Source organism: Lactuca virosa, chromosome 6 (genome assembly GCF_052849685.1).
Source record: "Lactuca virosa cultivar CGN04683 chromosome 6, Lactuca_virosa_CGN04683_v6, whole genome shotgun sequence".
Taxonomy (NCBI): domain Eukaryota; kingdom Viridiplantae; phylum Streptophyta; class Magnoliopsida; order Asterales; family Asteraceae; genus Lactuca; species Lactuca virosa.
Window position 1 is genome coordinate 79,812,786 of NC_136431.1, and position 24,482 is coordinate 79,837,267.

Below are 24,482 nucleotides of genomic sequence, written 5' to 3' on the forward strand. Positions count from 1 at the left end.
ACGTTCAAGTGTTTGACATTGCAGGACCTCAAACGGTGTGCGTGTGTGTTATTGTCTAAAGAAGAAAAACTCAAGATGAGCAATTATACAGAGTTTGCGGTCAATCAAGTTTCATGTTTCCCCGACAAATATTTAGTTCGATAGTATTGTGTTTTGAATATTAGCACAAGTTTGAATATTGTTGTTAAACAAGGTGGAAATGCATTAATGATATTGTGTTTTTTATTCATTATCTTAGTTGTCTTATTATTATTTTATATTCTATTTAAATTAAAAAATTCAGCCTTGATTTGTTAAAAAAATTATGTTAAACAAAAGTGTCACTAGAAGCATGAAAATGTTATTTATTTTAGCAAGTTAAATAGTGGCATAAAAATAGTGCCACTAAAACCTACAAGTACTATAGTGGCAAAGTAGAAAAGTGCCACTAAAACCCAGTAAGGCTGCAGCAACGCAACCAAAAAGTGTCACTAAAGGCCTTTAGTGGCAGCGCTTTTAGTGACATTTTTTTTTGTGCCGCTGATTACCAAGGGGGCCTTTAGTGGCACTTTTTTGGTTTTTAGTGGCACTTTTTCTATGCCACTAAATGTCATTTTATTTGTAGTAGGTCCAAGCTAATAATCTTTCACAATGTTAATCCAAGGACCATTATGAGTATTCCCAAACGAGTTTTGCCCAATATGACCATTACTTTCATTTAACGTTTTTATCACACATAATCACCATACTCAAAAAATCATCATGACTTTCTTTTGATTGGCTAAGAGAGTTTCCGCTCATCCATCAAAGGGTTGATACGATTCATATTCTTCCCACAGGAAGCCCAAGGTAAATAAAAGGTATCTAAGTTGCTAAACACCCAACAAAACCTGCAATTCTTCAACCTAAGAAAAGTTCACTCCAACATTAATCAACTTACTTTTATGTGAGTTGGTTTCAAGCCCCAACGCCAAAAAGCACCTTAAAAACTTTAACAATACACCTATCATTCTCCACATAGCAACATAGCATCATCTGCATAAAAGATATTTGAAAGGGAAATCTTCAGAAAAGTCCTAAAATTTTACCCTAATTTACGAAAAAGTCCCAACCTAAATTTTGTTTACGAAAAAGCATGAATTACTAGTAAAAATGGCAATTTGACATTTTTTTTCCGGTTTACCGGTTTTATTACTTACTTGTTTCACTAAAGTCCCATTATTTTACCCTAATTTGTGAATAAGTCCCAAAATAAAATTTACTGATGATTTGACTCTTTTCTCTATGTAACATATATTTTACCGGTTTCATTGCTGACCCGGACGCCTAGTCATTAAATGAGATGATGAGATGGATATGTTGAGTTATATAATGCTATGTTTAGCATAAAACTTGATATCCTGATGTATTGTATATCTTTTTGGAACATAAAATGCATCCAACGAAGACTACAATAATTACATAAAGTAACAACAACTGCGTTAATTTTTTACGTTTATAAGAAATATCAAATTGTCTATCTAATCTTATGTAACCCAATATATCCATCTCATCAGACATCAACTCATTTTCTGCCTTTTTTCTTAGAAACACACATTTTATTTGTTTCATTGCTGACGTAGATACATAGTCATAAATGAGCCGATGAGATGGGTATCACATTTTACAGTAAATGTGACATTATATAACCCATCGTATTCATCTTATCAGCTAATTTAATGATTAGGTGTCTAAGTCGGCAATGAAACCGATAAAATATATGTTACATGAAGCAAAGAGTCAAATCAATAGTAAATTTTATTTTGGGACTTATTCGCAAATTATGATAAAATAATGGGACTTTAGTGAAACATGTAAGTAATAAAACCGGTAAACCGGAAAAAAGAGGTCAAATCGTCATTTTTACCGGTAATTCATGCTTTTTCGTAAACAAATTTTAGTTTGGAGCTTTTTTTAAATTAGGGTAAAATTTTAGGACTTTTCTGGATATTTCCCTATTTGAAACCTACAAATTAATCCGCACCTTGACACCTAAAAAGCATCATGCAAGGCGATGAAAGATCAATTATTTGATAACATTGTTTTCTTTTTTTTTTCCTTGGGTTAAGCATAGAAAACCTAAGTGTATTAATAATTGGTCTGTTTGGCAAAAAAAAGAACCAATGTAATTGTTTTCTTTTCCTGTTGGTTTACTTGCTTGTGGGTTTTACTAAAATGTGGTTGTTCAAAAAAAAAAAAACTTGGCTTCATGCAAGACAACATGACGGCCTTCCATAGCTAAATTGAAAAGAAGTAGAGATAAAGAGACACCTTGCCTTAGGCTGCACTCAATACAAAACTCATCAGGGAACCATTCACTAAAATCAAACCGTGAATGTAAATGATAATGCATCTTTAATCCAATGACACCAATTCGGCCCGAACCCCATTCTATCCATAATTTCGATTAAATAATATCATGAAATATAGTCGTAGGCTTTTTTTGAAATCCGCCTTAAATACCATCAGTTTCTTCCAATTGGCTTTGAACCACCCAATAATTTCAGTTGAGCATTAAGGGACAGCCAAGGATCTAACGGTCTTTAATAAAAACCGATTGATCAACGGTAAAGACACTACTTATAATTTCAACAAACCTATTAGCTAACAGTTTACAAATTGTTTTATAATGGCACCCTATCAAACTAAAAGACCCATGTTTTGAATATCAGACCGGACCGGCCGGTACAACCGGTTTAACTGGAGTCCCAGATCCGGTTTTTAGAAGCCAAAAAAACGTTCGTCGTGTGAACCGGTAAAACCGGGAATTTTAAAAAATATATTTATTTATTTTTTCATTTTTTATATTTTTTATATAATTAAAATTAATAATAATGTAATTATGATATCATTCGATTTTTTCGGTTTTCGAGACCGGTCCAACTTGTTGGACCAGTTGAACCATCGAACAGGTAAGATGATCGGTTCGATTTTCAAAACCTTGTAAAAGACTAAGGCTATCTGGTGTGGGTGAGTACCCACGCGTCTTGGGCTGACGTGGCTGGGCTCCCCACGCGTGAACACCACCACCAACTCCGGTGGGGTGTGTGTTACGTGGCTCCGGAGACGGGACGAGACGACCAATGGGAGTGTTTATTTTGTAACGGCTGGATTTTTTTTTTGACCGTTTAAGAAATAATATATATATATATATATATATATATATATATATATATATATATATATATATATATATATATATTAAAATTTAAACACAATCAACTTCACCTATAAATTACCCATTATTCTATTTACATTTTACACTTCAAAAAACACTATCTACATTTTATTACCTTCTACAAAAAACATTCATCTCTCTCATATATTTTGTTTCTTTCTATATGGATTCAAATCAAAACACTCTAAATGCAAATGTTAGCTACAAACAATGTTAACCTCTCCAATTCAACAACCTTTATTCACCACTTCATACCCCCCAAACTTCTACCAACAACAACCACAACAATTCAATCAACCTCAATTTCAAGCCTTTCAACAACAACTTTCTCAACAATTTCAACAACAATCTTTTATACCTCAACAATCTCAACCATCTCAAGTCTCATTATCTCAATCTCAACCTATAAACCTCGACAATGACGACAACGACGAACAGGTCCAAGAAACACAACAACCAACTCGTCGAAGGCAAAAAAAAAAAACAAAAGATCTCAAAATATATATATATATATATATATATATATATATATATATATATATATATATGCATAGAAGTGGTAGCAACAATTTCAACATGATAGCAACCGCGGGCTACGAATACAAAATTACCACCAATGGTAAACCGTTCGGCCACCAAAAAGCGTGAGAAATTTGTCGTAACGGTCCAAAATGGGTTTTATATCCGGAAACGACGCATTCGGGATCTACCACCGGTTCCAACAAAAGGGCAAGAACGTCCGAGTCGGACGTGGGTTTTGGACTCGACCTCAACGATGACTTCGACGCCACCGAGGGGGAGGGTCCACCGGACGTCCAACTTCGCCGACCACCGGGAAGGGACAAAGCAAGAAAGGGAATGTCTTCAAGCAGAAAAGCACCGGCAACTAGCGAAGACGAGCTTGCGGCATCCATAGATAAAGCTCTAGTTTTTCTAGAAAAAAAAACGAAACAACAGAGGTAGCTCGTCGCCAAAAAATAGCTCTTATCGATCTTCAAATCATAAACACAAAGCCCCAACTGGATATCGACCCGGAAAATCTTGCGACGTTTCTTAAAATTCAACGACAAGTATGGGACAAATATGGAATTTAAGTGCTAATATTTATGGTTTTAAGTAATTTAGGATTTTAATTTTTTTATGTTTTTTTAAGAATTTTAGGATTTTAATTTGTGTCTTTTATATTAATATAATGTGTGTTTTTTATTTAACTTATGGTTTTTGTTTATTATGGTTTGTATTTTGTTTTTTATTTAATATAATGTTAAAAAAATAAAAAATAAAATAATATTTGTATAGTGGTAACCATTTCCAATGTCTAGTGGGTTGGTGATGAAGTTGACGTGGCGCAGAGGTGGCAGCAGTTTTTCGCATATCTTGGGGATTAAAACAGGAAAGAAGGGTTAACACCTTTTAGGATCATGCTAGAATTTTGAAAATCCAACACCAAATTAATGAATTAATGTCATCTTGGACAAAATCTCGGAACCTTTTGAAGACCCCAAAAGTAAGCTCATCAAGATCCAGAGCTTTATCAACCCTACAATCCCAAACCACTTTATTTATTTGCTCGAGGAAGAAAGACAACTACATAAAAGAAAGTTGGTAGCATTTGGAAAAAAACCGAGTGATGAGGTGGTTGGCCCGAATGCAATTGGCCGAATTGATTCTTGAAAGCCAAATGAAACTTGTATTTAACGATATTAATCCATTTTGATGAAACTCTTTTTTGAATATCGATATATTACAACAATTAATACTTCCTTATTTTTATAACAAACTAAAATTAGTCACAACAAAATTGTCCCAAACATCACAAAAGCAATCCTTAACTTCAAAATTGACAACAATTGCATAATTCAACTATACAAATTTGTATCATAAAACCCTAAACAAACTAAAACCAAAAAAAGTATAATATTTAAATATGAAGCAAAATTAGCAATTTAAAAATACAAAATTAAAATCAAGTGAAAAGCATCTTAAGCTCCTCAATACGTGCACTTCGAACCTCTTGGTCTGTCAAGGCACCAGAAATTAACCGTTGTTTTCGCGCTTGTACTGCCTCCATTCTTTCCTCAACCGTACCCTAAAATACATATTTTTATTTAACCCACCTTTAATCTTACTTCTAATACCAATGTAATTTCATTTATTATCCAACTTTCGTTTCTTTCTATTACAACACTAGTACTTTTTTCTTTTTTTAATCTACCCAATTATAGCATCCTACTTGCCCTATGTATTTAACACTAGGCTTTCATGTGTTGAAAAATAACAAGAAAATTAATAAAAATATAAAATAAGTTGTACCTTCACAATAAAACGTTTGATTGAAACACTTTTTGTTTGTCCAATTCTGTGTATGCGCATCACAGCTTGTTCTTCAACTGCAGGATTCCACCAAGGATCCTAAACATACAAAAAATTAATAAACCAGAATTAATTTTTTTTTAAATCAATATTTTAAAATTAAAATAAAGGGATGGAATCACATACCATGACAAATGCATTAGATGCTGCTGTTAGATTAATTCCAACTCCTCCAGCCTTCAATGACATTAACAATACCTGTATCATCATACAAACATATATTAAAAATAAAACTCACAAAACCATTAAAATACGCTTATAAATTAAAGGTGTGATGATAGTTAACACACCAGAATATCACTTTCTTCTGAAAACTGCTTTATGACTTTTTCACGCTGTTGCTGATTTAAAGTCCCATCCAATCGAACAAATGAAATATTATTCCTGGACACATTTTTTACCATGTTATATCATGTCATGTCATATCATGTCATGTCATGTCATGATGGAGAATAGAGAGATGATTACCTAGAAAGAGGGATCTGAAGAAGGTCTAAAAAAGCAGTCCATTGACTAAAAACAATGCTTTTTGACCCTGTTGACCGAAAACTTTCTAGATCTTTCAAAAGAGCAGACACTTTTGATGATTCCACCCAATTTTTGTCAACATCAACTCGAAATCTACTGTCAGTTGGTGCAGTGATAAGTTCCTGTTTACTCACGGACTTCCTGCCAACCAAAGATATTGTCACCCTTAGTTAAAAAAAAAAAGACCAATTTACCCCTACCCAACAAAAAAAAATGTAAACTTTTTTATTATACCTGCAAACAGGGCAGAGACCTGAAGCAGGGTTTCTCCAACTTGATAAAAGACACTCGCGACATAATCTATGAGCACATGGTGTTAAAACTGCATCTTCAAAAGCTTCAAGACAAATCGGACATTCCCCTTGTTCCCCTTTTCTTAATTCCTCAACAACTTCTTGTATGTAAGCTTTTGAAGGCATTTCTTTACCTTCTTCCATGGTGTCATTATTATTATTACCACCTTTAAGAAACCGTTTTGCTAACTTATCCAAATCTGAAAAGTCTTGAGTGTCACCTCGACTGTGTCAAAATTCAAAACCATAATTTCTCATTAGAAATTACAAATTATAACCTAAAATTTTATTCATAAGATGATGATGATGTCATGTTTGTATTTTTCTGACCTCATTACGAGAAACGGGTGATCGCAGCATTGGCGAAGGCGTAAAAGTAGCTCCAAAATGGAAGCATAATTGTGAAGAACACGTCCTTGTTCAACAAACTGATCGAATTTTACCTAAGATTTGTAAAAAAAAATAAATAAATAAAGATTATTAGATAGCAGAAAAGATAAAAAGACTACAAGTTTATAAAATGGGGTACCTTGGATCTCTTAAAAAGAGCATCGTAGAAATCTTTTTCGGATTCTGTTTGTTGGCAATATATTACCTGCATGTCAGCAGGTGGGAGAACTAATATAGGCCTGTGACAAGAACAAGGGTAATATAGTCATTTTACTTGGAATAAAGGCGATATCATTAAGAAATGATAGAATTACAACCAACATAGTTACAAAAAACTAAAATAAGGACTAAAACTGCAAGAGAAAACGTTTTGGGACGGAAATTGCAAAAAATATAAATACTCAAGGACCATTTTTGTAATTTATTCAAAATTAGAGGACTTATGAGTTTATAATTTCTAACCTTCCTTCTTTGTCTGTGCTAAACTTTGTTCTTCTTAACATTATTGGTCTTAAAATGTTTTGGACCAAACTTAAGCCCCTTTCATCTCCATCCTCAAAAGGTTTCTGAATTAGCTTGTTCCACCTATTTATATAATTAAAGAAATTATATAAACCAAAAGAAACTTATTTAAATTATTTTAAATAAAAAACATACCAAGACCAGCTCCCCCATGGTTCAATCCTTAAGAACCGAAGAAGGCTGAAAATGTCCTCCAAATTGTTCTATAACAATTCATAAGAGTATAAAAACATAATCTATAATACATTTTTATAAAAAAAAAAGTTGACCAAAGTCATACTTGGATAGGGGTACCGGTCAAACACCATCTCCGGTCAGCAACAAGGGTAGCTGCCGCCATGGAAATTTGACTTTTTGAAGATTTTATTGTGTGTGCTTCATCAAGCACCACCCTAAACCACCTCACAGAATAAATTCCACCACGTTCTTCAGCATTCTACAAAATATAAATTATAAAATATAAAATAAACATAAAGTTTATAGTTTCTCATCTTAGAAAAAACAGAAACTATTCTAAGTTACCTCAGATGAAAATTCTGAAGCTACAACTCCATATGTGGTTAACACAACATCACTCTGAGCTAATATTTTGGCATCTTTTGGACGACTTTGCCCATAGTGAACATAAATTGACAAAGTCCCTGGTTCTGAATGGCTTTCAATCTCTGCCTATTACCAATGTTCACAAACATTAAATTTTTAAAGAACTTATTTTACAAAAACTTTGAAATGTGAAGAATTCAAGAATTTTTTTTTTACCTTCCATTGACCTATAAGAGTCATGGGACATATGATAAGATTCCCACCACCAATGAGTGATTGTTTCTGCTTTCTAAGCTTATCAAAACCAGAAAATTTAGCTGCTTTTTTTGGAGATGATGAAGATTGATCTGAGCCATTGATTTCACTGGTGGAATCTTTATCTAATGATCCACCTTTTTCAGTATGAGCAAGAAGGAGTGATATTGTCATTATAGTCTTTCCAAGCCCCATTGAATCTGCCAAAATCTTTATATTATCATGTCAAAATTCAAATCAGTTGTGTATATAATAAAAGTATAACACATGGCAAAAATGTAATTATAAGCAAAAACATAGTCACATACTCCTCCTCTTGCCATTTGAAGGGTACTTGGAAATTCTACAGTAGCTTCTCCAGAAAATGAATTCACATACACTATGAATTTCCTCCTATATACAAGAAAAAACATCAATTTAAACACATAAAAAAAGAATTTAGTGAAACAAGAAGAAAAAAAACATACTTGTCTGCAAGATGATATGCATCCCAACATGGATGAAGAGTAGTAGCTGCATCATCAACACATGGTCCTTTTTCCAAATTAACCATGAAATGAAGTGCTTGTTTTTGATAGGGGCGAAGCTCACACAATAAAGTATTAGGAGGTTCCATTTCCTAAAACAATAAAAACATAAAATGAAAATTCTCAGATTCTTTGTTAAGACATAAAAGTTATTAAGATGAAATAATATTAATATTAATACCTCTAACTCAGAGCCATTTGCAACACCAACAATATTGTCAAGATCATTATCTGAAATTGTCTCTTCGGGTTCAACTGTACTTCCATTTGAAGATGAGTTTTTGAGTTTGGGAGCATTGAGTAATGGAGGAGGAACACCAGAAGAATCCTTTATGTCTAATCTTCGCTTCCTTGTGTATAAGTCAGTAGGTGTAAATTCTGCCTAATTACAATCAAGGACAAAAGAATGAGCCTTTCCAAATTCCAACCAGCATAGGGGTATTTTGGTAAATTACGAAAATGTAATACCTTTTTGAAAGGAACTAGTCCAAGTAATCGGAATAAAGTTGGAAGAGGTTGGATGGAGGTTTCATCAACTGAAGTGGTGGGTACCTTGACAGATGTCTGATGGCTTTTGTGCAACATTGAACTGTTGATGTAAACACTGTTTGAACAAATATTAACATCAAAATCAGAAAAAGTAGGTGATTTTAGGTAATAACACCACAAACATACCTGATAGACAGATGAATGGTATCCATAAGACCAAGATTATTTGGAGCAGATTTACAAAAACCTTGAATTTGAACCTTCTTATCTCTAACAAGAGGCAAAAGGCATCGAGACCATTCATTTGGGATCCGACCAATCTGTTCAAGATGAAGATGGCTATCAGCTTTTCAGGGACAATTTAGTTATAATTATAAATAAAGATATGTGTACAGCGTACATCACCTCTCCGGAAGCTGATGTAGAAAACCTCACAATCTCTGAACAGGCAGAGGGCTGCCTGCCACGGCCGACGCTACCAAACTTGGCCGGAGAGGGTCCACTCAACGATTTCTCAGGTGGAAACGTGAAATTCAATTGATCACCGGGTTTTATCTTACTTCCTTTACATGTAGACAACCCCGCCACTTCACAACAACCCACAAACCACCATTTGCTACTTCCAGTTAGATTATTCACGATTTCGTTTCCCTTGATAACTTCACGCTCCGGCGCCACTGACCTGCTTGTACAAGGTTCGTCATCTACAGAACGACTTATTACACTATTCGTTTTGGAATTGGTAACCGGAGTTTGTGTCTTCACAGTTGCATTACGACTCGAGACCATTGGGGTCTTTGGCTTTGGGGGTTCCGATCTTTTGAAACTTGGGGTGTCAAAGATTATGTTAATTGCGGCAGTGGCATCGTTGTTCGCCATGTGAAGAGCTCTGAGTACATCCATCTTGGAATAATCTTGGCCTACGATGGATTGAACCGTTGTGATTAATTCATCGGTGATTTTGTTCGCCATTACAATATCTTGATTGTAAGTGTGGAAATTTTCCTAAACCCTAACCCTAACTGAAATAAATGAGTAAATACGCGCCAATTGATCATAAATTTATGTGCTTCTTCTCGTGTAGCTTGTGACTTGTGTTAAAATGGGAACGAAATTGGTAGGAAGAAGAGGGTTTTAGGGCTTCATAAATCTAGGTGGATCTGATGACAAAGGAAGAGGACTTTTATCTTCGCTCGCATATTAGATATGTTTCCCGCCATTATAAATTGGCGCATTCTTTTTTTTCCTTCTCTTATTATTATTTTTTCTTTCGAAATGTGAATTTCAGAAATTGTATTAACTGGGTGTAGCTGTTATTAGTTAGTTAGTCGTTAATATATTAATTCGTTGGAGATACAAGATATATTGCTATTTAAATTCTATCGAATATATAAAATGAAGTTGATCACTTATTACAAAGAAAAATATAATAAAAATTACTACCAATAATATTTTATGTGTTTTTTAAATCGTAAAGTTTTTACTTTCATAACCACTTGACCAAAAAACTTCTATTTTTGGTTTCATTATACCATTCCGTTCGCAACCTAAATGGACTTGGCCTCACCACATGTCCACATAGATAATGGTGTAATGAAATCAAAAGAAAAAGATTGTTGCTTAATTGGATACAATTAAAAGTTTAGTGATTTAAAAAGAAAAACAAAGTAATATTAGTTTCCACTTTATGATATTTTTTCTTTTAAACGAAGAGTTGGTCACACAAAGCTTACATATTTATAATTAAGAACCTTTTATTAGGCCGGAAGGAATGGAAGCGAGAAAGGGGAGCGGGAAGCTTCCCTCTCACTGGAACACAATACCATGGATGACGGAAGCAACCCGTGGGAAAGAGGTGGGGGAGGGGGTGCCGCACTCTCTCTCCTCATTCTATTGGTCAGTTTTTTTTTTATCTTTTTTAATATTTATAAAATTATATACCTACTAAAAAATATAAAAAATATATCAAAATTCATGGTTTTTAATTCCCTACAAAATGAGTATAATATATGTATGAAATATATTTTAAAAAAAGAATAAAAAATAGTGAGGGGAGCTTCCCACCCATTCTTTGGGTTTTAGGTGAGGGAAAGGAAAGTGAGGGAAATGGTGGTGTAGCCCACAAAAAAGTGAGGGAAACTCTTCACCCATACCATCCGGTCTTAGTTTGAAACTAACTTAAGATTAAAAAAGAACGCTTAGATTATGGACTCTAAGTAATTGTGTCAAATGTAATTTTAAAGTATCATCTGCAATCAATTCACCCGCGAGTAATGTATGATGCCAATGTTGGTTGATATCGATAAATTTTGTTGATGTAACTTTATGGATTCTAAGTACAACCTATTATAGATGAAGGTCGTGGATTGATTGGAGCATCATATTGTTGTTTTTGTGTATCTTATAAATGAGAATTTACGATGGATGAACTCTTTTGCTACTCTTGAACGATGAAAGAGCTACATTTCAACTTTTGTCATATATTAACGTTGCTCGTACATTTACAAATACTAAACTTTAATTGTATCCAATCATACCAATAAAAAAACTTCTTTTGGTTTCACTATAACAATGTCTACATGGACATGACTCGTGACGTGGAGTCCACGTAGGTTGAGAACCGGTATCCCTGGTAAAAAAAAATATACTCAACGGTATAATGAAACCAAAAAATATAAGTTTGTTTGTCTTTTTGAAAGAATTAGAAGTTTAGTGACTTAAAGAACAAATAAATTATTATTGGTGGCCATTTTATGACATTTAATGGTTATGTTCATTTGTATATTTATCATGGTTGTCAAAATCGCGATTCTGATCGTAGGATCGTACGATCCTACGATCCTAGGTATGAAAAACGATCCGGATCGTAAAAAGATCGTATTTGGGGTAGGATCGCAGTTAGGATCGTGAGATCGTAAGTAGGATCGAGATCCGATCCGATCCTACCTCCCTTGATTTATTTATTTTATTTATTTATTTATTTATTTTTTGCAAATGAGGTTTTTTTTACCATTTTATGTCTTTTACCCTTACCAATTTAGCATTTATCATTTTGTGTTGCGACTTATGACTAATATTTTGAAGTTTTTATAACTTTTGAACGAAAAATTGAATGTTTGAACTATTTTTCATGATTAAAAATTATAAATTAAAATTATATTTTATTTTGTGAGATCTTAGGATCTCGATCCCGATCTTGCAAGCCCAAAAACGATCATACGTAGGATCCCGATCTTGACAACCTTGATAATTATTATTAACATACCATAATTATAATTATCTTTCATATTAGTTATATTTATATTAAAAATGGTTATTAAAAGAGTACAACATATTTTTTTAAGAGAGATAAAATGAAACTTATATTTTATGCAACTTAGTCAAATCATTAAGAAAAAATTAAATCCCAGTCTTTTGGAAACTAATTGGAGTTTAGGTAATCGATGAAATTCTTGAAAAAAATGTCATTTTAATTTTAGATTTACTGTAGCGGGTCCTTTTTTGAATTACACTATACATATATGAACAGTTATTATACCAATATTGTTAAACAACTAAACAACATTCTTGAAAGAATACAACATAAATTACAAGCGTGCAAATTAGACCTAGGAAACGTGTTGTGTTGAAACAATAAATGGGTTGTGAAAGCTTGACCCTAATTCGATCGCTTAATTAACGCATCGTGTTGTTTCAACCCGTTTATTTTTGTGTCAGGTTCCGAGTTAGGGGTACACCTTAAAATGTGTTGTGTCATGTGAGGTTGAAACATTTAACATGTTAAAAGTGTATTAAAAGTGTAGGAGTTTGGTAGGTGGAAAGGAAAAAAGTTATAGTTGAGAGAGGCGGAATGGCTAAAATCATAGTAAGTTTAGAGGGCAAAATGGAAAGAGTATGAGTTGGGGGAGGAAGCGGTGGGTGGGATCATGAGGAGGAGGGAGTGGTCGAGGGGACTGTTTAGTTTGGAAGAGACAAAAATAATTGAAATGATATTTTGATATAGACGGTTAAGTCTTTTCAATATTACACAACGACTCGATCCAAAGGTTTTCTTTTATATATGATTTTGTTTTGGATCTTTCTAGTTTATTTAAATAATTAAAAAAACATGCATATAAATAAACGAGTCATATTTGAGTTAAAATTTTAAACACTAACCTTACCCGTTTAATTTATGTGTCGTGTCGTGTCAACTTGTTTATTTATGTCGTGTCAACTTATTTATTTAAATGGTTTGAAATATTTTATCCAACCTCCTTTATTTTGTGTTGGATTAACGTGTGGTGCTAGTTTTTGTCACCCCTAGTACAAAACTGACATTCTCATGAATTGGTAAATAGAAATTACGAAAACATAAAAATACAAGTGTAAATATGACATTAGATTAAAAATAAATTACATTGATAAATGTTATTCTCATGAAAATGATTATAAGTAACAAATACAAAGCTGAAATTCTCTTGAAAATGAAAAAAATTAGAAAAGTAAAAACGTAAATTAAAAGCACACTTCTAACATTTTTATGAGAATGGGAGAATCATAAGAAGAAAAAAACATCTTGGTGATATGAAAAAATACACTATCATTCCTGAATTTTTTTTTTTTTAAGAAAATGTTGTCATTGTTAAAAGAATACACTATAATCATTGTTGACCTAAGTTGCATCCTCAAAGAAAATCGATACAGCCAGCTATCCCTATTCTTTCTGCATATGCATCAAACACCGGTTCAAAAACTTTGATCCCTTCTTTTTTGTATCGGTCCTAAGCATCAATAAATCTAAGACCCATCGACTTCTTATTGATTCGACTTTCGAGTTTCAAGCATGACTCAGAAAAAGAAGGTAAATGGTTGAACATCGGTTTCTCTTGTTACACAGTATCTCCAAAAGATATTGAAGAACATGGCTCAATTTCCGCATCTCTATTGAAGAATCCTTTATATTGAACGTACACTTAATTTTGTGTCAAAAGGTTGTGAACTGATGCATGGTGTTTAAAGAAAATGACACATTTATTCTTGTCATGCAAACAAAAGTTATCAAGACATAATTTTAAGAAACAGTAATGATCAAAGTACCTTGATTGGAAATGAAATCTGTGATCTAGATGAAAGATTTCTAAAAAAATCCAAGTTTAATTCTTTGAAACCATAGAAGACAAGAAATTTAGGATATCACATGAACATGATAACATGCAAGTTTATGAGACAACCAAATATTTCTATGCATTAACAACAACCAAATGCAATAATAATGTTACAATCATATTCAAAGTTCAACCTTCACAAATTCTATCAAAACAAACGTCCAAAAACTAGTTGAAAAAAAAAATCTATAAACAAATAAACCCTCACCAAAAATGAGAAAAACATGACCTAATAATAACACAACCTCATTGTTTTTTTTATAAAAAAAAAAAAAAAAAAAAAAAACCCAACACAATACCCTCATCAAACCCAACTCTAATCCTACGCCTCTCATTTAACCCCGCCAGCTCATTCCCGTATCAATGCGTTCCTTCACCACTTGTTGGAAGATAAGGGCAAAGGCGTAAATGTGTATTATATATCCATTTTACAAATTTTTCATCTTTTTTAAAGCAAACCAGCAAGCAAAGCCCCTGGATCTGACGTGGCAATTGGTGGTGGCTGAGGTTGCTGAGGTGGCAATGGCTTGGCGGCTGTAGGAATGTTAACTAAATGTTCCTTGATGAATTCCTTCAACCTGTGTATACAAATAGTCAAACCATATCCAAATTCGTTCATATATTTACATATGAAAATTAAAAAACAAAAAACATACTCGAATGTTAGTGTGGGGTCCGCTGATGCAACTGTCATGCGGAGCTGTGTTCTGTCAGCTGGATCTGTTTCTATTCTGATCAGACATAGCATTGCACGTGTACTTTCTGAATAGAAGGTTGTGCTTGCTACTAAATTAAACGCATTTGGATCCTGAAAATAATGCAAAAATTGTTTAGGGTTAAAAAAATAAATGGAAATACATTGCTATTGTAGATAATAAATAATATAAATAACTTACCAGTCCAGGACAAACCATCAATCTCAAAGTGTTGAACAAATTTGCCATTTCTCCTAATGGCATTGGTCTCACGCCTCTTACCTGTATAAATTATGATGGAACTTGGAAGTTAATACTTAATATAATATAATTTCCACAAAATTTAATAATGTAAAGAGGAAGGAGGGGTAAAATGGACAAACCACTTCTTGAAGTTTTAAAGGAGGTCCAGATAGTGATCTCCACTGAGGGAAAAATTCCTCAGCGCTAACTTGAATAGGAATAAAAAATTTGTTCAACACTGCTGGAAGCCGAAGTCTATTATTAACCTGTAAAACCGAAAACAAATTAAATATTTAAAAAGTTAAATTAAATTAAATACCACTACAACTATAAAAAATACCAATTGGGTTCCAAACTTGTAGGAGAAGTCAAGAACAGCAACATCCCTACTAGGTCGGAGGTTTACAATTTCAAGTGGGCATTGAACCTAAACAATTTCAGAAAATAAAAGCAATTTAATAAAACATTTAAATTAAAAAAAAAAAAAAAAGTAAAAAGTAAAAAATAATCTGACCTGTGCACGTGGAGGTATAATTTCTGGGACTAATGATATCTCCACCCTTAGATGTGATGGAGGTAAAACCACAGCTTGTACTGAATCAAGTGGGCCCGTATTTTTGTTTCCCAAAAATAGTACAAGTCGTCCCTGGTGATTTCTCCATTCTGCTTTAATACCAATCTGCAATAACAATATTAATAATATTAAATATCAATTATCTTAAATGAACTGTAGTATAATAATAATAAAAAAAACATATAAATTACCTGAACGTAAGGATCTTCGTATAGAACCCCACTATCTTTGAGACATAAAGCATGAAATCTTTCTGCAATATCTCCTATTGGCTGTGAAAATGTTAAAACATTAGAAAAAAATCAGATAAATGATATTTAACAAATAAAAATCAATAAAGATTTTTTTTTAAAAAGGGAGAAAGAGACAGAACCTTGACAGTAGATTCCTGGTCTTCAATAGGTGCAAGGGCTAAAGCGTCATTTGAACCAACATCATGGACTGATTGAGACTCGTCAATAGCCAGTGGGCTTAAAAGATCTCCAAGGATATCACCAGAGGGCTGAGGATCAACAATGGTCAAAGCCCCATTTGACTCGGTCAACGGTTGGTCAACGGGGGGAGTATGATCCTGAAATATACATACCAATTATCAAACTATAAACTAGAGTTAAAATTAGAATTTTATCCAGTGTGTAGGAGTAGGACCCTCACCGTATCATTTGTGGTAGGGATCATAACCATAGCGAGTTGACTCACTTGTGGGGCCCCATTTGAAGGGCGCTGATCTGTCACCACTAAAGCAGTAGACGCCTGTTGCTGTGTTCTCAGCTTTATAGCACTTAGCTCTGCTGTGTCAGCATCTGTATCTTCCGCTTTTTTAATCAACGAAGACTTCACATAACACAAAATTTTAAATTTTTTTAAAAATGGTGAAAGATTTATTTATATGAAGAAATCCAGATGATAAAAATATACCTGGCGTTCTGGGAATTTGGGCATTTCAGCTAATATATCCATTAAAGCTTCACCTTTTCTACTCAATGCAAAATACTCCACTGCTCTTTGTTGTATTTCAGCATCAATGCAACTTTCATATCTAACATAAAAACAAATTTGTGGTTAAAAAATATGAATTTGTGAATAAATAATGAAATGACATTAGATATTCAAATGTAAACAGACTTGCTGTAAACTGCCCAGATTTGATTCTGTAATTCAGGATCTGGTGGCTGTGAGTGCATCAAAATCTTTGCGTATGTTGTTAGAAGGATAGAGATTGTAGGTGTCCTAAAAAAAAAAGATAATTAATTAAATACTAAACAGAAGGGCAAAAGCGTAAATAACCATGTATACGTACGATACAGTAGGAAGCTTCTCATGTATGAGGCTGAAAATTTCCTTTGGACTACAACCAGGGCGTCTTGCCAAAAGGTGGCTGTATTCTCCAAGAAGATAAGCACTCACCTGTTCATTTCAAAAAATTAACATATTTAAAATATAAAATCTTGTTTTTAAAAAGTTAAGGAGTTATAAAATGAGAGTTCACACACACACCTTCACCATTGTCTCATGTATGGCGGGTTTATCAAGATACTCTCTGGCTTTTAATGCTGCATAAGGCTAATGAATTATACGATAAGAGAGAGTTTTAAAACTTATAAATGATTTTATTTGTATAAATAATAATAATAATAAAATAGTAAGGTGTATATAATATATAAAAGGTACCTGAAGGTCTTCATTGTTTGTGACAAATTGCACAACACGAAACCAAATGTCATCACTGACAAAATCTCCTGCTTTATCGATCAACTGAAGTATAACATCCACATACCTGAAAGAAAAACGATGGAATTTACAGTTATGCCCTTGGATGTGAGTAATAAGATGGGTATTAAACTATTAATTATTTAACTAATCACATACCATGATAAATCAGGGGCAAATTTTTCAGCAAGGATAGCAGCTTTTAAGGCTAATTCTTCACGCATTGCAAAATCTGCTGTTGCAAGATACTAAAAAAGTACATGTGTCAGTGTCAGTGGCAGTGGCATATGCAAATTTACAATTATGCCCTTGAAATTGCATACCTGCAATAATTCTTCAACAATGTCTTTGGCATTTGTGACATCACACATGCCATAAAGCAAATCAAGGGAACGTCTCCTAATACTGTATTTGGGAGATATGAATATATGATTAACAAAATTGTAAAGTAATATAAAAGATGATAATTTATTAAAAGGAACTAAGTATGATGACCTAATGTCAGGATCTTTAAGTGAAGTGATAATTTGTGCTTGATGTCTTTTAATTATCTCATGAACATCTGTAACCATCAACATTCGAGTCATATTCTCCTGCATAAGCCATTTTTATTAACATCAGATTCATCAATAAAGATAAAACATTATATACTGCAAGTCTTCAAGGGCAAAAAGGGCAAAAAGGGAAAAAAGATTGTAACTTACCAGACCTAAATACCGGATATTAGGTTCACGCACAGCTATGAATTTTCCAAGAAGTGCCACACATTGTGACATCATCTCTTTCTCAGAGTCAAGATGCATGACCTGTATTATTCCCAATTTGTTTGTTAGATTTGATGATGACAACTTTTAATAAATTGTGTTACTCCAAATCTGTTTGTTAATTTGATGATGAAAATTTGTATAAACTTACAAGAGCAAGAGCTTCAAATAATACAGCATGAGAAGCATTGTTCTTGTTGACATTTTTCACCACATCTGTTCCCATGAGTATCCGTTGTAAAACCTAACCACAATTAATAAGCTTTTTATAAGTAAAGAGAGAGGATTTTTGATTTTTTTTAATAAAATATATAACCTCAAAGAGTGCTCTTCTTGTGGTTGGATCTTCAACAGTTGGGAAATACTGAAGGGCTCTCATTGTTTTGACTTGAAGCCATGGAGAAGGGATACCATAGTATGTGTATTCTTGAGGAATATCTTGATTTCTAGCAAGTCTTTCTAAAATTTTAACACATTTTGGAAGACAACTTGAGTATGCTTCATGGTTGTTGGATACTAAAGCAACAAAAAGACTCATTGATGATGTCAAAACACCAAGATCACGTTCATCTAAGAGCTGTGCCATTCTATCTGACCTGAAAGTTTGACCGAATAATAAAAAGTCAAAGGTGTAGATTAAAAAAATAAAAGGGAAATAGTAAAATGTAAAGGTGGAAACAAACATACCAGCCATCTACATTCACAACATCAGAATTTTTCCTGAAGAGTCTTAATAGACATAGTGCAGCTTTCTTTCTCACTAGTGGTCTGCAACTACTTGAAAGCTGAGGTAAACAAAGTAAGTATAAAGTAGCAATTGAAATTATAATTGAAAAATATATTCTATGTGTATTTTTGAACTTACAAGCAACTTCTGAACATCAGGTGCTAGTGATTCAGCAAATTCTCTGCCACCAATATTCCCCACCTGTATATTAACTAGTTATTATTTATCGAGTGATAAGGATTACCATTGTTTGTTGTTATTTGCCATAAAACCTTTAAATTCACAATCAAGAAACCAAATATTTTAATCACTTTCATTATTAAAAGTAAGTGTAATGTATCTAATGTTTAGAGTATTAACTAAGCCTCAAACAATTCACAAAAATCTAATAATAGCATTAGGTCTCAATAGGTCAAGTGGAAACTGCTGTGAACATTACTGACATTCTTATGTATATAGATAGCTAAAGGGCATCAAAGTAAGTTTACCTGTGAACATTAAAAAGCAAGAAATAATAAAAGCCACCTGCTCACATAACAAAATAGACACTACAAAATCATGACTTTGCTAATAATATTATATACATACCAGTGTCAATGCAAGGCACTGAAAAGTTTCATTGCGTCCGATAATATCATTGCGAACTGCATTAATTGCTAATCTTAAAAAATCATGATTCTCATTGAGCAAGCATGATGTCACTATATACCCAACCTGAGAGAATCATGTCATAGAAAGAAGTTAAATGAGTAGAAGAAGAAGAAGGGAGATCTAGAAGACTTCACAGCAGATCATGTGAACTAAGATATTTACACTTAACTTACTTGCTTTTCTGGATATTTGGGGGCAGATATTAGGGAAACAGCTTCCATGTGACCAAAATCTACATCATATCCTAGCATATATATGTAGAGCATCTTCCAAACATATTTCTTCTTTTCATATGGCGATAAACCCTGTGATGAATCATGAATGTAACAAGTTATACAGATATTACATTGCAGCACTAATCCCAATCCTAGTCTCATCTACAAGACTACAAGTTTATCTGCTCTCTTGGTTTGGTGTTTCCTTATTGAATTTAAGAATTATCCATCTCTGAGTTAATTCAAAGTCATTTTCATCGGCAATTCAGCTCACCAGCATAAACTATAGCAATCCTCTCGAATCCATATATCGGCACAACCGACAGACTAAACCTAATCTGAAAATTCACTTGGCGTGGAATTAAATCTAATTACGCATTCACAAACCTATGTGCAGCTAAAACGCAACTGTGTGTACATTAAAAATTGCACTTTTGACGAATAATAAAGTATATCATAGTCGAGAAAACTTATAATATCCGATGAGGAAACCCTAACTAACCTTTTCATTTTTAAAACGAGTACGGATATTGCCCAGCTCTTTATCAACGCGAAGTCGTTCCTGCTCTTTGTTCCGGCAATTACGCACGTCAGAGATGAAGACAGAGAGACCTCGCATACCTGACAACGACATCTTCACCCTGCTCCGATCAGTTCCAAGTCAGAGGCGTTTCTCACTCTAGATCCTAATCCAAAATCACCAACTCCGAGACGACACAGCGATCGTTTGACGGCGAATTTCACATACAGCTAGCAATCCATGTGCAATCGAAGTAAAAACATGAAGATTTACGGAAGAAAAGGTGTGATCTGGAGAGAGAAAGATGGTGGAGGAGAATAGGGAGAAGGTGGACTGAGGAGAGTTTTGGAATAGCCGTCGGCGGGTGAGAATGAGAAGACGACTTTTTCTAATTTTCTTTTTTTATTCTTTGTTGTTAAATTTTTATTTAATGAGTGTTTGAGTATCATTATTACATATGCTTCTCCAGCTGTGTGATGTTCTCCTTCTGTCATTATTATTTTTGTAATTATGGAGTTTTTTTTTTTTTTTTTTTGTGTGAAAGAGAAATTATCGGTAAAAAATTGGCTTTAAATTTAATTCGTATAAATTTTGGAAAAAAAATACTTATGTTATGAATTTATGATAACATGTAAGATTGATTTACCTTTAACAAAAAAAATTATTTTATAAAATATTTTTTAAATAGAAATTAATTGAAAAAGTATTTTTAAGAATATTCATGAAAATGACATGTTTATATGGTGTTTATGATGAAGTCTAAAATTGATTTCATGATGGAAATAAATAGATCAAATGGTGGAAATTGGTTTAATATGAATTTTTTTAGGTGAAATTGATCATATTGAGAATTAGTCTGGTGCTGAAAACAATTGAGAATTAGTCTAGTGTCGAAAGCAACCAAGTGGATAATATGTTGACTCTTCAGATTGTGTATGATAAAAAGCCTTGGATGGTGTATCCATCCGGTTGTTATGCACGAAACCTAAAGATATGATAGTTGGTATGTTCCTCCAATGTGTAAAACACAACCTTTTATGGTGCATATCACTAGTGTGTATGAAACACAATGGGATGGTGGTCGGTATGTTTATACAAATATACAAAACACAACCTATTACGGTGCTTCTGGCTATTATGTATGAAATATAATGGGGTGGTAATTAGTATGTTCCTCTAATATATGAAACACAATCTCTTATAGTGAATATGTATTTAGGTGATCAAATACACGTGATGATTAGAAAAAAAATGTTGCTTAATGATGTGAATCTAAAACCACATGGGGAGTTGTTGGAACAATGTGAGTGTATGTCTTACTTTGATAAAGGTGACTGAGTATTGTGATAGAGAGGATAAATAAGGTGGTCCTTGAAGAAATTCTTCTTTCTAGTGTATACCTCCCCCAATACCAATGTCATGTCTTATTTGGCGCACACATACACACACATACACACATACACACACACACACACATATATATATATATATATATATATATATATATATATATATATATATATGACCTAGTAGGTAGGACAAGTTGGGCGATCACCTTGGGCCTCACTAAAAATAGGGTCATAGATATTTTTTATTACGTAGTATATATCAATTCGGATTTATACAATTACTCAATTTAGGTGTTGTCGGTGACTTGGTAGATGTGTATATACTTCCAAAAAAAATAGGTGTTGTTCGATTCTCCTTCCTGTCTATTTTATTATTTTTGTCAATGCATAAAGAAGTTTTCCTAACAACATATATAAAGAAGAAAATATATTCAAAAAGGATGTGAGTCTTATCTTGCATATATGTTAGACAAGAAAAATTGAAAATAAGAAAATTGAAGATGTGAAAGTAGTATGATAATTTCTCGTAGTGTTTCTTTGAGATTTTACCATACTTGCCACCTGGAAGGCAAGTCAAATTAAGAATAAATCTTATACCAGGAGTGATGAGGAGTCGGTCCCTAAGGTAACTCCGTTATGGTGAACATGAGATGATTGAGCCCTTAAACCACAATCAATAGAGGAAACCTCGTTAGTCGTACTCTGGGAGGAGGTCCCGGGGAGAACGCTTTGACGATCAATTCAGTTTTCCGATGGAAGGAATTAGTGTATGAGAGTGAGTATGAAGAGTAGTATTGAATGTTACCCTTTTTACCTAATCGTGTGGCCTTATATGGTAAGTGATGGCGAAAGTCTCGCATTTAGGAGACGAGAGCGTCAGCCATGCTACAGAAAGTAAAGCTAATTGGCGAAGGCATCCTCTGTCTTCTATGTAAAGGTGTGATTAGTTCAAAAGTTATATCGGTAGTGGTGCGTACACTACCTTTATTGTCTGCATGTGTCGTTTTGTCGCAAGGCAACTTGGTTGTGGATGTGACAGGTCGGTCATCAAGCAACAAGGCTAGCATGAAGTGGGTTGGCATGGCAGTGGGACTGTCGAGCTGCCAGGCATCTCTTAGGTTTTGTCGTGAAGATCGTCGTCTATGCAGACTAAGCATTGTTGTTGTTAGGACTTTTCATATGGATAGGAGGCACGTTATCAAGTCCCCTTAGTCTTAGCCATTTTGACATATGCTTACCTAGTCATGATGTGTCACACCCCCAAACCGGAACGGCGGAAACGTTCGGGGGCGGATGACGTCATGTTTAGCATCACAACCAATGAATAATAGGAAAAATAGCAACACAACCAATACAGTGGATACATATATAAGTAAAATGTTTACATCAGTTTGAATTCTTGTTTTAGGTACATCAAAAGTATGTAAAGTAATAACATAAGACTCTTATTGCTCCAACTTCTCAAATTCCAACAGGTACCTGTCTACTGATTTCCTGAGAATACAAGCAGTTTTGAAAGAATATCAACATAAAGCTGGTGAGTTCATAAGCATTTAGTTTTTTGTGGAAAATGTTTCTTTAATCCTTTTTGAAAAGTGTTCCTCAAGAAAATCTTATATTTTCTTATGAAAAGCAGTTTTGAAAGAGTATTCGCTGGTAGAAAGTAAACCATCAGTTTTAGAAATGCCAGTGTTATCCTGGGAAAATCCTATATTTTCCCTAAAAACAAGTTATCCGTTCTAGAGGTAGAGACGTCAGTTTAGAAACCCCTGATTACTATCGGTATGTTTAAAAGTAGTTTTATTATTCAAAATAAAACAATGAAGAGTAGAGTCCGTAAACCAAAGTTAGTTTATACTTATTTGTGAGTCGTATAACCATACTGATTACTATCAGTATGTTTAAAAGTAGTTTTATTGTTCACCCCAGGCGTGCCCGCCTGACTGTAGCTAGCAGTTCAGGTGTGGGATTGTCAGTCCTGAATAGATCTATTCACAAATCTCACGCTCTCCCTCCAGGAGACTCTGGTTATACTATGATAGGATTTAGTTCCGTACACTAAAGGGTACAGTATTGAAGTAGAGCCTCACAATTCTGTATAATCTAGTTTACTAGTGAGAAACATTATAAAACAGTAGTTATTCTTGAATAAATGTACTTTATACTTCCGAGAAAACCTATAACATAAACTAAATCGGCCATAGTTTATATATATTCAACCAGGAAATCTGATTTTTGTAGAAACTGCCTAGAGGGTTATCCCAAACTATACCCATTATAGTTTACTAGTGTTGTTATGGAAAATGTTTTGTAAAACCTTTCTGAAAGCTATGAAGTGAGATTTCCAAAAATAACAATTTCCCCTTATGCTCAACATATTACAAAAGGGATAAAATATATGAGTAAGTTATTAAACATGGAAATCGTTGAGTTGTATTAATAAGTTTAAAACTTAATAAAATACTTTGAGTTTGGCTTGTATTCCCCCCCTGAAAACATGTTAAAACCAGTAAAAGTGTAGGGGTATGAACTCACAGTTGATGTGTGAAAACGTCGACTGGAAACGAAGATCCTCGAGTGGTTGTACTTGGCACCTAACGGAATCCTAATATCAAATAAATACACATATGTATCTAAATTAGCGATTTCGCTATATAAAGTGTTAGAAAACACTTAATTTCGGTTAAGGAATGTTATCGGGACTTGATCGAATCGGGGAAAGTGGGTTTTCGGACAACTGCACCACTTAAAAGGTGTTTACGGTCGACAGG

The 24,482-nt window shown here is 33.6% G+C and overlaps 2 protein-coding genes across 3 annotated transcripts; both read right to left on the bottom strand.

The window, feature by feature from the left end:
• Positions 1-4,997: 4,997 nt before the first annotated feature.
• On the bottom strand, positions 4,998-10,323 carry RAD5 (DNA/RNA helicase protein). 2 transcript variants are annotated; one of them, XM_079055886.1, is made up of 19 exons: positions 9,522-10,323; positions 9,303-9,436; positions 9,096-9,231; positions 8,809-9,009; positions 8,568-8,719; positions 8,409-8,493; positions 8,062-8,310; positions 7,825-7,971; positions 7,583-7,738; positions 7,438-7,505; positions 7,243-7,365; positions 6,920-7,019; positions 6,721-6,833; positions 6,332-6,616; positions 6,038-6,238; positions 5,860-5,953; positions 5,696-5,767; positions 5,510-5,608; positions 4,998-5,285 (listed from the first exon to the last, which is right to left on the bottom strand). In XM_079055886.1, exons 1-19 carry the CDS (start codon positions 10,086-10,088, stop codon positions 5,163-5,165), a joined length of 3,105 nt encoding a protein of 1,034 aa, XP_078912012.1. In that variant the 5' UTR covers positions 10,089-10,323; the 3' UTR covers positions 4,998-5,162. The 2 variants fall into 2 exon arrangements, with proteins under 2 accessions (XP_078912012.1, XP_078912013.1); XM_079055887.1 differs by lacking the exon at positions 8,062-8,310 and having other exon boundaries at positions 7,825-7,924; positions 8,473-8,493.
• Positions 10,324-14,360: 4,037 nt separating this feature from the next.
• On the bottom strand, positions 14,361-20,772 carry LOC145119357 (AP-2 complex subunit alpha-1-like). Its single transcript, XM_079055007.1, has 25 exons — positions 20,345-20,772; positions 19,801-19,932; positions 19,565-19,690; positions 19,115-19,177; positions 18,937-19,034; positions 18,566-18,845; positions 18,401-18,493; positions 18,190-18,291; positions 17,981-18,078; positions 17,809-17,890; positions 17,645-17,733; positions 17,447-17,552; positions 17,273-17,338; positions 17,076-17,182; positions 16,901-17,005; positions 16,694-16,814; positions 16,430-16,609; positions 16,149-16,346; positions 15,967-16,047; positions 15,716-15,880; positions 15,542-15,628; positions 15,342-15,467; positions 15,160-15,240; positions 14,920-15,071; positions 14,361-14,841 (listed from the first exon to the last, which is right to left on the bottom strand). Exons 1-25 carry the CDS (start codon positions 20,474-20,476, stop codon positions 14,712-14,714), a joined length of 3,000 nt encoding a protein of 999 aa, XP_078911133.1. The 5' UTR covers positions 20,477-20,772; the 3' UTR covers positions 14,361-14,711.
• Positions 20,773-24,482: the final 3,710 nt, after the last annotated feature.

Bases quoted from the DNA above. Each gene is read 5' to 3' on its own strand.
- LOC145119357 (XM_079055007.1), bottom strand. From the start codon at position 20,476: ATGTCGTTGTCAGGTATGCGAGGTCTCTCTGTCTTCATCTCTGACGTG. The intron at 19,178-19,564 runs GTATGTATATAA...GTTAATATACAG, and splicing joins AGTGCCTTGCATTGACACTG to GTGGGGAATATTGGTGGCAG. The intron at 16,048-16,148 runs GTTCTGTCTCTT...ACATTTTCACAG, and splicing joins ACCAGGAATCTACTGTCAAG to CCAATAGGAGATATTGCAGA.
- RAD5 (XM_079055886.1), bottom strand. From the start codon at position 10,088: ATGGCGAACAAAATCACCGATGAATTAATCACAACGGTTCAATCCATC. The intron at 8,311-8,408 runs GTATGTGACTAT...GATAATATAAAG, and splicing joins TTCAAATGGCAAGAGGAGGA to ATTTTGGCAGATTCAATGGG. The intron at 6,834-6,919 runs GTACCCCATTTT...TACAAATCTTAG, and splicing joins CTCTTTTTAAGAGATCCAAG to GTAAAATTCGATCAGTTTGT.